Consider the following 16,277-nt stretch of genomic DNA (forward strand, 5'->3'; position numbering starts at 1 on the left):
ATTTTTATTTCGATATTTTGCCACACTACACCTAGCGGTGACTTGTCGGCATAAGACCGAGAATATCGGAGTTCTCATGCCGCCAAGTGGCCGCAAAATGCAATGTGACGAACTTTCATAAAAAAAATTAGTTCGAAATGACGTTGACAGTGAGGTTCGAACCACCGACCTCTCAGCTATGAAATGAACACATAACCTCTCAGCCAGTGTCTTTTCTTTTCCTTATCGTCTCAGCCAGTGTCACACCGCCTCTTCAAACCTGAAATGCTGGGTCAAGAACTTTTTTCTTTTATATCTTTTTTATCTAGTAACAATTAGAACAGAAATATTTTTTTTCTGCAGTTTTGTCATACTGCACCTAGCGGTAACTTGCCGCCATGGAATCGTGAAGCACGGGGTTTTCAAGCCGCGAACTGGCCACATGGTTCAACATGACAAATCTTAAAAAAATGAAAGTGTAAAGCTCTAACAAATTCCAGTTGGAAATGGGGCCAACAGTGGGACTTGAACCACCAGCCTTCTGGTTATGAAACAAACACCTGACCTCTCAGTCAAATCCACGTTTTTTAAAATTTATTGCCGGTCTCAGACAATGCACACAAACAGGTGTTACAAAATATACAAATACATTTTCTCAATTACACACACATACAAACATACAATTCGTCCCACATGGGCTGGTGTTGTCTACCTAAAGTTTATTCAAAGCTGCCAGAGGTTCTAACCTCGTCAGCCACTCTGGCCCGCTCTTGCATTTTTTTTTCATCTGAATGTGTGCCGACGTGTTTTGCCTGATATAGATTCTTGCTGGCTAAGCATCCGGGTCGTAGTGGTATCCAGCCATTCATGCACGCCATATACAGTGGAGGCCGGTCAATATCGCTAAATCAATTGTAATTCTTTCGTCATTCTTTACAGCCAGATACCTGATGCCGTGTGGATACAGTGGGAAATATTTATTTATTGTTTTTCGCAAGACGTTAAAAAAAACCATTCCCAACGGTGCAGAAAAAACATGATCTATGGTTTCAGGCTTCTTGCAAATCAAGCTATGTTATCCCTCTCATCCGATTTCACTACGATATTACACATGCAACGTTAGGTTCAGGACCTTCGTTTTTCAGATCTTTGGAAACTGACAAAGGTTATGACATTCAAATAAACTAAAAAATTGCCTGAATTCTTAAATTTATGCAATTATAGTGGCTTTGACATGAAAAAAGAGCCGTTTAATTTCAACTAAGGGCTAAAATGACGCACAGCCCCAGTCGTATGTTCGTATCATAACCTGGAGGCCACCAGTTGGAATATCGCTGTTCTAAGCAGAATTAATATTGTTACGTACAATCCAAATGGTGTACGAATAACTGTTTATTGGGGCGAACTTGTGCCCGAAAAGTAGTGGCGTCTGTAACAGGCGATCAGCAAAAAAAGGGATCAATCTCCGAGAGAAAAAACCCTTGAGCGGTGGTCCACTTCTTTTTCATCAAAATCCCGTGCTGAGGAAGCGCGCGCCGTCACGGCCTTTTCTTGTTTGATCATCAAGCCGCTGATCTCTTGGGGGGGGGGGGGCGCACGAACTAGCGCGCGTAGTTTGAATACTGTGTTCGCCTTGCGTCATTATCCCTCCTCCGAAAACGCATCCTCCCGATGCATAAAAGCAGTGTTGCTGAGATGGTCTGAATGCGTGATTTCCAATAAAGAAATAGGTATTCCTCATAATCGGGTGTGTATAATTCGATGTTCATTGCCTGTCATAGTATGGCTTCATTCTGGCTACATGCACGATTTCTGTGCTCCTTCGGCATCTTGATGAGCTCACTTGTCCTTCCGGTGACACCTCGTAGTTCAAGGAGCTGACGCGACGAAGGACTCGGTAAGGGCCGAAATAGCGGCGCATGAGCTTTTCGGAAAGGCCAGGCGTCCGCACAGGAGTCCAAATCCAAACTAGGTCGCTTGGTGCGTAGTCGACTCCTCTCCGACGAAGGTTGTAACGGTTTGCATCCACGCGTTGTTGTTGTTTTATGCGATGTCGCGCCAACTGCCGTGCTTCTTCGGCTCGCTGAATGAATTCGCTGATGTCAGGCTTGTGCTCTGTATTGTCGCCTACAGGCAGCATTGCATATAATGGTGTGGTAACTACTCGACCATAGACTAGCTGGAATGGCGTCACTTTAGTAGTCTCCTGCACAGCAGTATTGTAAGCGAAAGTGGCGTACGGCAGTATCTTGTCCCACGCACGGTGCTCCAAGTCAACGTAAATGGACAACATATCGGTTAGAGTTCTGTTGAGTCGCTCGGTTAGCCCATTAGTTTGGGGGTGGTAAGCCGTTGTTTTCCTATGACTTGTGTGGGTAAGTTTCATAATGGACTGCGTCAGATTGGCTGTGAATGCAGTTCCTCGATCCGTGATAACCACCTTTGGGGCACCATGCCGTAGTACAATGTTAGTGACGAAAAATTCAGCTACTTCTATAGCCGTGCCCCTGGTGAGAGAGGCTGTCTCGGCATACCGGGTTAAGTAGTCTGTCGCCACTACTATCCATCGGTTGCCCATTGATGACGTGGGAAATGAACCAAGTAGATCCATTCGTACTTGTTCGAACGGAGACTCAGGTGGTTCAATTGGTTGGAGAAATCCTGCAGGTTTCAATGGAGGCGTTTTGCGTCTCTGGCAATCTCTACATGTCCTTACATAATGCTGTACAGCATCCAGTAACTTTGGCCAGTAGTATTTTGTGCGGATGCGAGCCAATGTTCTACTCACTCCGAGGTGTCCTGCTGCTGGGTCATCGTGGCAGGCTTCCAGGATTTCGGGTCGCAAGGCCGAAGGAACGACGAGTAGGAATTTCTCCTTGCTGTGCTTGAAGTTTTTTTTGTATAAAACGTTGTCTCTCATGAGGTACAAGGACAATCCCCGGACGAAAACTCGAGGAACACGCACGGGTTGCCCTTCCAGATGCTTGATCAGTTTAAGCAACTCCGCGTCAGATCGCTGATATTCAGTCATGTCTGCGGTGCTCACGGCCCCAAGAAACGGAAAGTCGTCTCCATCTTCCCCAGGTGCAGATTCCATTGGTGCGCGTGATAGGCAATCAGCATCGCTGCGCTTGCGACCCGACTTGTATACGACTGTTATGTCGTATTCTTGCAACCTGAGGCTCCATCTAGCAAGTCGCCCAGAAGGGTCCTTTAGGCCTGCGAGCCAGCACAACGAGTGATGGTCGCTCACTGCTCGAAATGGTCCACCATATAAGTACGGTCGGAATTTCTGTATGGCCCATATTACCGCCAGACATTCTTTTTCCGTCACCGAATAATTTATTTCAGCTCTCGAAAGAGTGCGACTAGCATATGCGACCACTCTTTCCTCTCCGTTTTGCAGCTGCACAAGGACGGCGCCTAGTCCCAAATTGCTTGCGTCCGTGTGAATCTCTGTTACGGCTTCTTCGTGGAAATGTGCCAGGACAGGGTGGTGTAGGAGTCGCTGTCGTAGCTCATTGAACGCCTCTTCTTGCTCGCTTGTCCAGGTGAAAGGCATGTCTTCTTTCGTCAGTCGGGTTAGTGGCTCCGCAATCTTCGAAAAATCTTTAACGAATCTTCTGTAATAGGCACAAAGTCCTAAGAATCGTCTCACAGCCCTTTTATCTGTCGGTCTAAGAAACTTTTCTACAGCTGCTGTCTTTTCGGGGTCAGGTCGAATGCCTTCAGAGCTAACCACATGACCGAGGAAAAGCAGTTCATGAAAACCAAAATGGCACTTTTGGGGTTTTATCGTCAGCCCTGCTGAAGCACAGCAGCACAGTACGCTTCGTTCCACATGCTGATCGTTCCACATGCGCTTCGTTCCATCGCTTCGAGCACAGTACGTAGTCGTTCCACATGCTGATCGAAGGTGGCCGAAAAGATCACGACGTCATCGAGATAAACAAGGCAGGACTGCCATTTTAACCCGGACAACACAGTATCCATCATCCGCTGAAATGTGGCGGGTGCGGAACACAGGCCAAATGGGAGTACCTTGAACTCGTATAACCCATCTGGGGTCACGAAAGCAGTTTTCTCGCTATCTCGTTCGTCCACCTCTATCTGCCAGTATCCGCTCTTGAGGTCTAGAGAGGAGAAGAATTTCGCGTCTCATAGTCTGTCAAGGGTGTCATCGATCCTTGGAAGGGGATAGACATCCCGCTTTGTGACGACGTTCAATTTTCGGTAGTCAACGCAGAAGCGCAAGGTCTGGTCCTTTTTCTTTACCAGTACTACAGGTGAGGCCCATGGGCTGGCCGACGGTTGAATTACGTCGTCCCTGAGCATTTCTTCAACTTGGCCTTTGATGACTTCTCTCTCTTTTGGTGACACTCGGTACGGGTTCTGGCAAATAGGTCTAACAGACTGATCGACTATGATGCGGTGTTTGATGACAGATGTTCTTTGCACTTTCGATGACGTGGAAAAACATGAGGCGTACTCCCGTATAAGGCTCTCGATTTTTTGTTTCTGGTTCGGTGATAGGGCTGCTTCGATGTGGATAGATGCGAGTATGGAATCTATACCGTCAGGGTGCAGTGGTGCACTCTCGGAAGAATTCAAATCCGTAATCGGAACGTAATCATGCAAGTGACCAACCACAGTTCCCTTCGCAAGGTGCTGCACCTCATTTCGGAAATTTGTCAGGAAGACACTCGTACACCCATCACGCAGTCTTACAATACCTCTTGCTGCACAGATCCCTTTCTCGAGTAATAGCCCAGTATTGCTTTCTGCCATTCCTTCATAGTCATTGTACACATTGCTTTTTACGGTGACAACGATGATGGATCTTGCAGGTACTGTTACATCATCACCTGCAATCTGGAGCGCATCGAATCGTTTTTCACTCTCGAAAGTCGCGATGGCGTGTTTCGTCGAGAACGAGACGCACGTTTCCTGTAAGTTTATCACTGCGCCATTGGCCTGCAAAAAGTCCATTCCGATAATTACATCTCTTGAACACTGCGACAGGACAATGAAGCTGGCGACGTAGGTGAAGCCGCGTATCCCAACTCTAGAGGTACACATGCCTGCCGGATCGATAAGGTGTCCCCCGGCGGTTCGCACTTGTGGTCCTATCCAAGGGGTCAGCACTTTTTTCAGCGTTCTGGCAAGTCCTCTGCTCATGACGGAATAGTCTGCATTTGTGTCTACTAAAGCATTCGTTTCGTAGCCGTCTATAATTACCGACAAATCAGAAGCGACGTTACCATTTCCGCACGTAGTCTCGTGTCCGTCATCACATTTTGAAATCGGCACTGGAGGTTGTTTTCTTGCGTCAGCAGCGGCCTTACCTCCCCAGGTCGCCGATTCTAGTTTTCCCGAAGCGGGCTTTGGGGAAGTCGCCTCGGAGAGTTTGAAGATGGGCGCGGACTTGGTGACCGATACCTCAGTGGCGCTGTCGACCGAGACTGATGCTGCTGCGAGGAGTGAGCCCCTTGACGCGTTGACAAGTACTCCTCGATTTCAAAAGGTCGCTCCCCATTCCGTGGACAGGCAGCGTTTACGGGAAAACCCCGAAGTCCAGCTCGGCGATATGCACACATCCGGTAAAGATGGCCAGCTTCGCCGCATTGATAACAAATCGGAATTCGATCAGGAGTGCGCTATATATCAGCTTTTCGGAACCTAGTCTCGGCTGGAGACGGCGTAAATCGAGGTTTCGGCAGATGCGTGCTTGCTGCGGCGAAATAAGGTCCAGGGGCGGCGAAATAAGGTCCAGGGGCGGCGAAAGGAGGTCCAGGGGCGACGAAATGAGGTACAGGGGTGTTTCTCAGTACCTCGGCGTACGAGACTGCGGGCTGCATTGGAACTGACGCTTGAACAGGCTGGGCTTGTGGCTGCTGCTCACGGACTGCCTGTCTCACCTCCTCCCGAACAACTTCCCCTAAAGACGAGACCGTTGAGGGGTTGCCGTTTAGCTTATGGAGCTCTTCTCGAACCACCGATCGAATGAGCTCTCGTAATACGTCGATGCCATTCCCGACGGCTGCTGACACCGCGTCTACGGGTGTGACGTTAACATCTCGATTGTAGTGCGTCGCTCGCTGTTGCAGAGTCTTTTCAACCGCTGTCGCCTCGGTGCGAAATTCAGCGACGTTCCGCGAGGGACATCGGAGCAAACCGGCAAAAATCTCCTGCTTCACCCCACGCATCAGGTGCCGAAGTTTCTTGTCCTCGCTCATATTTTGATCAGACCGGCGGAATAACCGGCACATGTCTTCCACATACATTGCGACGCTTTCATTGTTGCGCTGGTTTCTTGCCTGCAAGGCAGCTTCAGCTCTTTCCTTGCGGTCTGTACTCGGGTATGTGGCCAGTAGCTCCCGTCGGAAATCATCCCACGATCGAATGGTACCTTCATGGTTTTCAAACCACGTTCATGCGCTGTCCTGCAATGCGAAATAAACTCGGCGGAGCTTCCGTTCTTCGGGCCATCCGTTGCAGTTGGCGACGTGCACAAAACCCTCCAGCCAATCCTCGGCGTCTTCATGAGGATCGCCATGAAAAGGGTCCGGCGTCCGTGGCTCATCGACAACGACGTGCGTGGCAGCGACTGGAGACGAAACGGCGTGTGCGGCATCGGTTGGAGACGACATTTCGGTACTCTCACCGGAGACAGCTGGAGGCACTCTGGGCTCTAGTGGCAGGGGAAATTCCGGCGGCTCACCACGTAGACGACGGCTGGAGCGCTGATGAACTGGCGTGAGCTCAGTTGGTTCGACTGCTCGTGGTTCCGGGCTGCTTCCTCGAAGTCCAACTGGGTTTGGGATCATTACCCAGCACTTCCACCAGAATTGTCACGTACAATCCAAATGGTGTACGAATAACTGTTTATTGGGGCGAACTTGTGCCCGAAAAGTAGTGGCGTCTGTAACAGGCGATCAGCAAAAAAAGGGATCAATCTCCGAGAGAAAAAACCCTCGAGCGGTGGTCCACTTCTTTTTCATCAAAATCCCGTGCTGAGGAAGCGCGCGCCGTCACGGCCTTTTCTTGTTTCATCATCAAGCCGCTGATCTCTTGGGGGGGGGGGGGGGCGCACGAACTAGCGCGCGTAGTTTGAATACTGCGTTCGCCTTGCGTCAATATAATGATAATCACAGGCAGCATCAGGGTAGTGTGCAGCTGCGTAGGTGTCCTTATTTCTTTGATGACGCGCAGTCTGCACTTGGCTACTTTGCGAAGGGATGACTTATCACTGATAGAGATTTCGAAAGTGCCCGAGTCAGAACCTTAAGAGAGTTGAGAATGTCCACTTTGACGCGCACAAATGTTTGTTTCGTAAAGCTGCGCTGTCCAGGGGTCCACGAAGAAGCGAAATATGATAAGCGAATGAGAAGATGGTGCTAAACCAGGACGGATTGCGGTAATGGGTACCCTCCTTTATTTATTTATTTATTTTGTTTGACAATACATAATGGCTGTGGTGCAGGAAACAAAAGGCGACATTATGAGTCGCCTGGCTAGGCCTCAAGTCGGGGGACCCTTGAAGGCGAAACTCAAACGCGCTGCCAGTTTTTACTGCGAAGTGTCGATTTAGTTTTTCTGTGTTGATAGTTGGGTTCGACAGGCTAATTGATGCAAGGTTTCTATAATCCCTGAAGATTATAGAAGCACATTTATTAAGTTCTGTCTGAGCTTGACTGACCGCTATCGCAGTGCCATCACAGCTATATTTACGAGTATTACGCGATACCATTCCACCATATATCTCCGCTACATCTACATTTACAAATACGGCAATGATAACATAGGTTCATTATATGTGAAACAACTTCATATATGTTATACATCATTATATGTTATTCACAACATTCACAGATGGTGGCGTCGCCATGTGGCATCTGTCGTAACTGTCGTTTGGGGGATGCCCATGCAGCCAGCCCATGCCATCGTTCAGTCGGCCACACTTTGGCGGCTCGCTGGTGCTTTATATTTTGTCACTTGCGATTTCTACTACGGCTATTATGGAGTCAGACAGTTACTGCGACTCTTAGTAGCAATGATTTAATCTTTATTGTTTGCTTGCTGAGCTAGAGGAATCACAAAATATGTTGGATGCCGCTGTGCAGACGCCATGCAGTCAAAGGCGAGGTTTTCTGCTTTGCACGAGCACGGCCGCTTGTTCTACCCCGGCCGTGGCATGAGCAGCGTTCACGAAGCTGTACACCGCAGTAGACGATGTACCCGTCGTTCGAAACTTCTTTTCCATCAATATACGCGGCACATGCGTTTCTCAACACGCAGTGTGGGATACAGTACATGCTAGAGTTAATGACCTTCTCAGCAAAGCTTTGACAACACGGTTGCTGCAGCCTAAAATACTACAATGGTCCAAGTGACGGGCACACCGGTGGCGGCTGCCGTTGTGCCGGCTGCACGATCCCCCAAACGACAGCCATGCTGGGCTTGCACCAGTGCCCTCTCTAGGCGGTGAAAGTTGCGAATACAGCTTCCACGTAGCGGAAGGTTTTGATGCAGATAGACACGCCAGTAGAAAGCGGGACAATCTAAGCATAATGATCACCACACCGACTGCGCCTAATCATGCCTCACTCCCGTTCCGCCAATATACCTGGTCCTACGTTTGCGCGACCAAGGTGTACCCGCTACTTTTTTACGCTGGCGTAAGAGAATAAAAACGCTACGCCGAGGAAAGTGTTTTTTTATCGCTGTCTAGTTTTGTGCTTCAGCGACAATGAAATGGTGTCAGCACCGCTCGCAAATATGTATAAGCCCTATAACTTCTGTAGACATATAGCTCGTCTGATTGAGCAAATTATATCAATGATTACAGTTTCTGCCCAAACAACGCAGTCCCTTTTTACCCATTTGCCATCGGCAAGGCTTCGTCCTCTTTTGCTCGATGAAGCCGGCCGACACATTTCATCTCTCTTTGAGCCGGACTCCTCAGCAATTTTCGAAACATAAAGTATGAAGCCTAAGCATATGCACGTACAACACATGGCGTGAGGGGGGGACGTGATAGATAGCCTTTATTCAAAAAATTACGGTGATGCTGACGGCATAACTGCCCCTCGAATAGCCATATAATTGATATCGTTGCTGTAGATGTAAGCCCTACTTCAGTTAAATAACTCAAAGTTTCGAACAAAAATGCCTATGCTATAGCACAATTGTAGACAAGAAAAGTAGCTATTGCTAATATTTCTGCTGCATTCAATCATCTATGTCTTGTCGTTTTTCTTCCAGCATGGTTACCGCAAAATAAAAAGCTGACCATACTATGTTGCTAGAGGGAAAAAAAAGGTTCTTCGCAATTCTTTCAAACGCTCTATTTTTCTGATGTGTATGACGCAAAAGAGAGATCATTTTTAAACCTTGAGACGTAAACAAGCTTTCGATTCGCCGATGTCTTGGCGTGTCAGTAGTTATTAAAAAAATATTACAAGAGTCTTTCTTCTTACACAATAGATTGAGGCGTCAGAAATCGGACAACGTGCACAAGAGCCATAATCCCTGAAGAATGTTTATGTAATACATGCAGAGCAATGATTGGCGGACAGCGACAAAACTCCGCTATATAAGACGCACCAGTGGCTCCAGTTTCTTCACCAGCTTCACCTAGCCGGAACTTACTACCATGGCCCGCCTCTTGATATTGTGCACATTCGCTGCCTTTCTGGCCTGCGCCATTGCCTCCGTCCAGCAGCCCGTGCAGAAGCCACAAGTTGGGCCAGGCACAGTCGGTAAGCACCGTTAAGATGTCACATCATGAACCTATAAGTGTGTCTATACTTAAATCTATATTGCAATTTATTGTAGATTTCAATCATTTCTCGCTGCGCGTGACGCCTATGCAAGTGTGCGCATCCGAGAGTAACAAGTTTTAACTACATGCTGCAACACGTCGATACGTCTGCATGACTGTAACAAGAATAATTTTACTTTATCTAAATGGAGGAGGTCATCTTTTTATAACTTCTTTACATGCATAAATTCAGCCGGAACATGAAAAACCTTCTAAACTAAGGCGTCAAACACGTCTTTGATACCTCCCGATATCCAGTGCATCATGCACATTTTACAGCAAAAACTGTTATGAGATCACAAGCCGTGTTTTGTGTGGCGCTGTAGTTGTTCACCGCCGCCACAGCTGGTGTCCGTAACCTTTATCGCATAAAATAAGAAAAAAAAACCTCGTACCAAGGACACAGTGGAGCTAGAACCTGAGTCCTCTGCGTGCCAGCCCAGTATTCCACCACTGAGCCACGCCGGTGCTTGAAGCTCTTTCGAGAACTTGCCCTATAGGCAGGCTTGATGTCGGGAAAGGAACCGCGTTAATATGAGTAATAAAGCGTTTCAGAAGAGAAAAAGAATAACCATGTGTCACACAACAGCAATAGCATAACGAGGGGGTCGTCCAATGCTCCAACACAATGAAAAAGCTTGTTCTTCATCCCTTATTAACTGTGTGGCATACCCAGTTCAGGCATAATTCCTAATCATTTTCAACCAGTGCATGAACAATCGCACGAACTTCCTTGCAAAAGTTTCGCGGATACCACGCTTTTCCAAAGAATGATGAACAATAGCACAGCGAATGCCGGCCTACTACCCAGCAATAATTATTGTTAATGCCGCAGCGGGTACCCAGCAAGCATGCTTGCAGCAGTTACTACATGGGTGTTCAGAAAATGTTCTGAGAGGCCGCTCTTCTAGCTTTCGCTGAGACTGTGCTGTGCCTTCCGTGCAGGCCTGCGTTTTTTTTTTACTCGGGATGATTCGCGCTTGTTATGATTTCTCTGTTTCAAACACGTCAAACACAAAATAATTGTCAGACACATTGTGCTCGGGCGTCATCTAGTTTTTTTATATACTGGTATTTAACGTCCCACATTAAAAAATCATACTTTTTGCGTTTTACACACTAGGAAGTAATTCAACTTGAAGCCAATGTAAGATAGTTTCGTAATTTTAAATAACACGACACTGGCATGCACTCATTAAAAAAATGCGTATTTCTGAAAACTAAGCTGGCTTTTTCCGGCTTGAGTTTTCGTGTGGCGTCGAAATTTTTGTTTCCACAAGGAACGATTGTCAGAATCAAAATGCACTGGAACTAACGGACGATCCGCCTGTCTCAGTAGGTCATGCGCGTGCGCCCTTCCCGTAAAGAAAAAAAAAGTCTTATAGCAGCACGTGGTCTTGAAGGCTTCAGCTCTCTCAATAGCAGTTCACGCGACCCCTACTGAAATGATGCTAAAAGGAAGCAAAGCACGACAAAGAAATAACAATAAATAAAAGCGAAGAAAAAATCGCTTGTTACAGGCTTTTTCATTGCATTGTACAGGTTACTCTGCAGATATAACTGCTGATTTAATCTAGTTTGCTTCATAATTATCGAAGGAATAATTGTTTCGGCATACAAAATGGAAGATTCAGCTTAAAGAGACCATTACAACAAATTACCGATCATAATCTTTGTTTCGTGGGTTAATCTTTGTGCCTTCATGAACAAGATGGCGAAATTTTCGCTCATTTGCTTGAGCGCCTAAATTATCATCGAACGTATTTATGAACACGTGGGATACCTGAGAGTCGGTCTTCACGGCGCACTCGCGAGCAGTGACGTAACAGGTGACTAGCTGTGCGAGCGTCTGTATTCCAGCGAATGATATTTCTCCATGGTCAGCTACGCGTCAGATCGGGATAATTCACCTTTCTCCTGCTTGGCACCAAAATTGAACAATTCGCAGTGGCTAAAACTCGTTAAAAGACTATATAGCTCCGCTCCTTCCAGCTCATGACGTCACACGTGCCTTCGCGAAATGGTGGACGCCGGCGGTGTGCGAAGTCTTCGGCCGGTGACTTCTGTGGCTTGTTTTGCACTGGAATGATTTTTATGACGCAATTTTTATATTTTTGTAGGCATAATAGACCCTCTATTTCCAGTCTCTGCAGAAAACCATGAGTTGTCGGTTGATCATGTCATGACTCCTTCAAGGAGAAGGAGTCATGACACGCCTTGAGCAGCAGATACATATTCTGGTGCTTTACTGAAGTTGAAGTATATTGCACTGCAGAAAAAATGCTTTTCTGTACTTTGTGAGTATCTGTAGAAAGCAGAGGAACACTATTACTTAATAAGCAGAAAACTTGAAACATTTTACCTTCACGTTTTTCAATCTGATATACAACATTCCTGAAATAATTTTATCAACCTATTCTAAATACACGAATGTTACATAGTTATTCTTCCATATATAAACAATGAAGCAGAACAAAAAACAATGTGGATGACTCTATGCGACAGCCAACAACACGCATTTGGCTGAATAGTCGCAAAGGGCCGTAATATACTTTTATACTAAGCGAAAACTAGAGGTGCACCTTGTATATAGTACGAGGAATGTCAAAACATCTATGTGCGTTTAATAGAAAACGCGACAGACCAGCAAGTCAATCCTCAATTGTGCTCACATACCTACAGTGAGCAGGTTCTTTTTAATATATCATTTTCCATGAAGACACAGAAAGGATAACGAAAATGTAAACGAATCACATTATGTTGTACGGCTAATCACTCTTCATTACCATGCCTTATACCAGGCATTACAAGCGGCCTTACATATTATCAATCAGATATCAAAAGGACATGCCATGATTCAAGCGCAGTGCTTAAAGAACAACAGTCAGGGAAACATGCGTTGCACTGTGTTGGAGACAAGAAAAGTGTGCTATGTATGAAAGTGTTAGAAATATTAAACGCTGTTGGTTGCAAGACGTGAACACGAAGTAATAGCAAATAGTTATAAAAAAAGAAATAAAAATGAAACAACAACAAAAAACTTTGTTGTAGAGAAGAAGCTGTGTCGTAGAACTGCTTTGAGTGAGAGTCAGCTAAAAAGAGGAGACAGCAACATTCTGACAAGATCTTAACAGCCGGGACGATCAAAGTTGCTTAATGGCCACAACTGACCATCTTATGTGACCTATTGCAGGTGGTGGAAGTGGATCTCGTCCCAACGGGGGTGGATACTTGGGTGGTCCATGGGGCGGATCTTGGAGTGGACGATGGGGCGGATCCTGGGGTCTACCGTGGGGTGGACCCTGGGGCCAACCATGGGGTGGCCCTTGGGGTGGTAACTGGGGTGCACCCTGGGGTGGATCCTGGGGTGGATCCTGGAGTGGTTTTTACCCGGGCTGGAGCAACGGCTGGAACGATGGCTGGAACAACGGCTGGCAGCTGCAGCAGCGAGTTTGGTAGTGAACTGGCTGTCGAAAAAACGGCAGTGCACTGCCGTGAACGGCTGAGCAATAAACAAGCCTTTTGATTCCCTCGAAGTCGTGCAACTTGCTTTGGTATGCCTTCGAAAGAGACCCACTACTTTATAAAGTACTATACAAGGTCTTTTTACATTGTTTCGTTCATTTTTGTGACGTCAAAATCACTGATTTTGTCGAGAACGTCCGGAGTCCTCCAATGTGGTTCGATCGACAACATCGCGTTCTTGGCCCGAAAATCTGAAGAATTATTCCTATATATTGAAAGAAGCTCATTTAGCGTTGATTGCAGCGTTGATAAAGATGTGAGCAAGGAAAATGTCAAGGAAACTAGGAGGAAAAGAACCGCAGGGCGGTTACCCAGCCTATAGGCAGCCGATTTGCTACCCTGCGCTTGAGAGGGGGACAGGGGAGATGAAAGATAGAGAGCAGAGAGGGAAGAGAGATAAACACAGCACATTCGGCAGCACACGCGCGCACACTCTGTCATAGTCCAGTCTTGTCTTTCGCTGTGTGTGACAGTGCTGTTAGAGCCGCTTGTTCAAGTCCGTATCGCGTAGGCTATCCGTTTACTCTATAACGCCACAAAAGCGAAATGCCCAAGTCACTATACAACGACAGAACAATGGAGGGGCCGCGTTATTACTGAGACAAAGTTGGTGTAAGAGGCGGATGACGAAGTGGGCGCACAAGCGAAATCAGATACTAATATAATTAAAAATTTAAAGCTCAATGAAACTTGCAACTCTTTCGACATTAAAAAAATATTACAAGACATGCAGTTCAGACCATACCTTGGAATTTCAAGAAAAGTAATATAGTACGTGCTGCATTGCAGTGGCTGAAGAAGCCTGAGGAATGTGAGAAATACCACATGTCTATAATCTTACCCTAGTAAGACAAAACGTAATGGGCAAGGACGCAGTTCGCACCGATAGGCATGTGCACAGGGGGACAGAGTATGGTAGAGCTGGCAAATTAGTCGAATATCTCAGCGCAACCAATATATCTGCATACTTGAATACTTGCACAGGGTGGAAGCAATATATAATTAGGTATTGATTATTGTGGTGGCTGAAAACCACCGGTGTAGCATCGAATGAACTGTTCCTTTTCTCATTTATGACCGGAAAGCCAGCGACTGAAGGCACCTTGTTGTCTCAAAGAGGTCATGGCTTCATTTGGATTTTAGCATGTACCGCAAAGCCCATCTTGTTTTTTCGTGATTTGCCAGGGGGAAGAGGAAGCTTGCTAAGGTTTATGAGCGGGCGTGCTGGTAAAGCATGAATATATAGTGCAACTGATCGATGAGACACAAGAAAGGTACACACACGCACACCCAAGCACCAACGTTCAACAATGTTTGAACAATAGCATTGTTGAAAGTTAGTACTTTTGTGTTTGTGTGTACCTGTCCCGTGTCTAGTGAATCACTTGCGCTATATAGCCATCAAGATGAGAGATGAAGCTTTACACCACATAATGAACAATCACGGGCACGCCATTGAGGACACTTGTATCGAAATTTATAAAAAAAATTGCACTAACGCTCATTTTGTGTGAGCTCTACTGTTATACCGGCGAAGGCAATCGCGCAAGTTACAAAGCCTCGAGATGTGTCTTGAAATTTCAGACATTCGTCTTTGACATTCATGTGTTCAAAAGCTCTTTAGTTGAAAACTACGCCACAATATTTACGGTTACTTATTTAGCAGTGAGAAAATATACTAATCGCCGAAATCCCCGATAACAAAAAAGCAAGATGACTGAAAATGTATTCTTTCATTCTCTGGAATCTGGATGGCGTCATTTCTACATGGTGTCAATAGGGCTGATGGGCGTGCAGCTATAGGCGAGAGTAGAGATTCCCTTTTTTTGCAAACGCCAGTATGGCAGAACCGGTCAGTTAAAAAATACCGATTTTCTTCATGGAACTAAAACTTGGAACGAATTTTGTGATTTCATTTTTTCTATATACGTGACCAAATAGGTCGTCTAAGCAAGCTGAAATAATTCATTTTAAATAGCTTCTCAAGGATTGAGTTCTGCACAAAAGCGAATGATCCCTGTCGTCCTGCTACGCTATAGAACTGATTATCATTGAAGAAACACCGACTCATTACACGTTTAGGTGCTGCTTGGCGCAACCACGCCGATTTACAGAAAAATGATCGAGATAATCGTAGAACCTTCCGATGATGACACGCAATACGCAAACATCGCAGATTCTTCTGGAAATTGCGTGGCCACTAGCGGTAATGTTGTAGTATTCGGTGGCACATCTATAATTGTCGACGCACGTCACCACTGACGCTCTGTTTGCCCCTATAAGTGCCAGTGTGTGTCCCTGTAGTCTGACCTTCAATTTGTCGAATACAAGCTCGGCTAAGTAAAGTGTTTCTTCTTTGACACACCGGCTGTTGTCTTCTTCGACGTCACAAACACATGGAATCTGGTGAGTGCGTGGGGTGTTTCAAAATTGATAAACAATTTAGGCAGAGATTTCGTGACTCAATTTAGTTCTATCTATCATCGGCAAAGCGATTTGTGTCATTTTTTCAACCCAGCATTCAAAGAAGGCGCCAGACCAGAATGTGAGGCTTGCTATATAATAAAATACGTGTTCATTATAATTTTTCTAATCAGCATGATTTTCGACAATACCTATTGACTTGATTGTTATGTGAGGTTTTAACGTCCCAAAACAACCATATGATTATGAGAGACGCCGTAGTGGAGGGCTCCGGAAATTTCGACCACCTGGGGTTCTTCAACGTGCACCCTGTCTGAGCACACTGGCCTACAACATATCCGCCTCCATCAAAAATGCAGTAGCCGCAGCCGGGATTCGAACCCATGACCTGCCGGTCAGCAGTCGAGTACCTTGGCCACTAGACAACCGCGGCGGTGATAAGATACCTATTCACTGCTACAAAATTGATAGAAACAATCATGACGTTTCAATTGACGTTTAAATAACAGAAAAGCGATCAACGCTT

General features: G+C 46.1%; 1 protein-coding gene across 1 annotated transcript; it reads left to right on the forward strand.

The window, feature by feature from the left end:
• The first annotated feature begins 9,585 nt into the window (after positions 1-9,585).
• On the forward strand, positions 9,586-13,338 carry LOC119179341 (uncharacterized). Its single transcript, XM_037430407.2, has 2 exons — positions 9,586-9,740; positions 12,996-13,338. The coding sequence occupies exons 1-2, from the start codon at positions 9,635-9,637 to the stop codon at positions 13,259-13,261; spliced, it is 372 nt and encodes a 123-aa protein (XP_037286304.2). The 5' UTR covers positions 9,586-9,634; the 3' UTR covers positions 13,262-13,338.
• The last annotated feature ends 2,939 nt before the right edge of the window (positions 13,339-16,277 follow it).

This window comes from Rhipicephalus microplus, chromosome 7, assembly GCF_043290135.1.
Source record: "Rhipicephalus microplus isolate Deutch F79 chromosome 7, USDA_Rmic, whole genome shotgun sequence".
Taxonomy (NCBI): domain Eukaryota; kingdom Metazoa; phylum Arthropoda; class Arachnida; order Ixodida; family Ixodidae; genus Rhipicephalus; species Rhipicephalus microplus.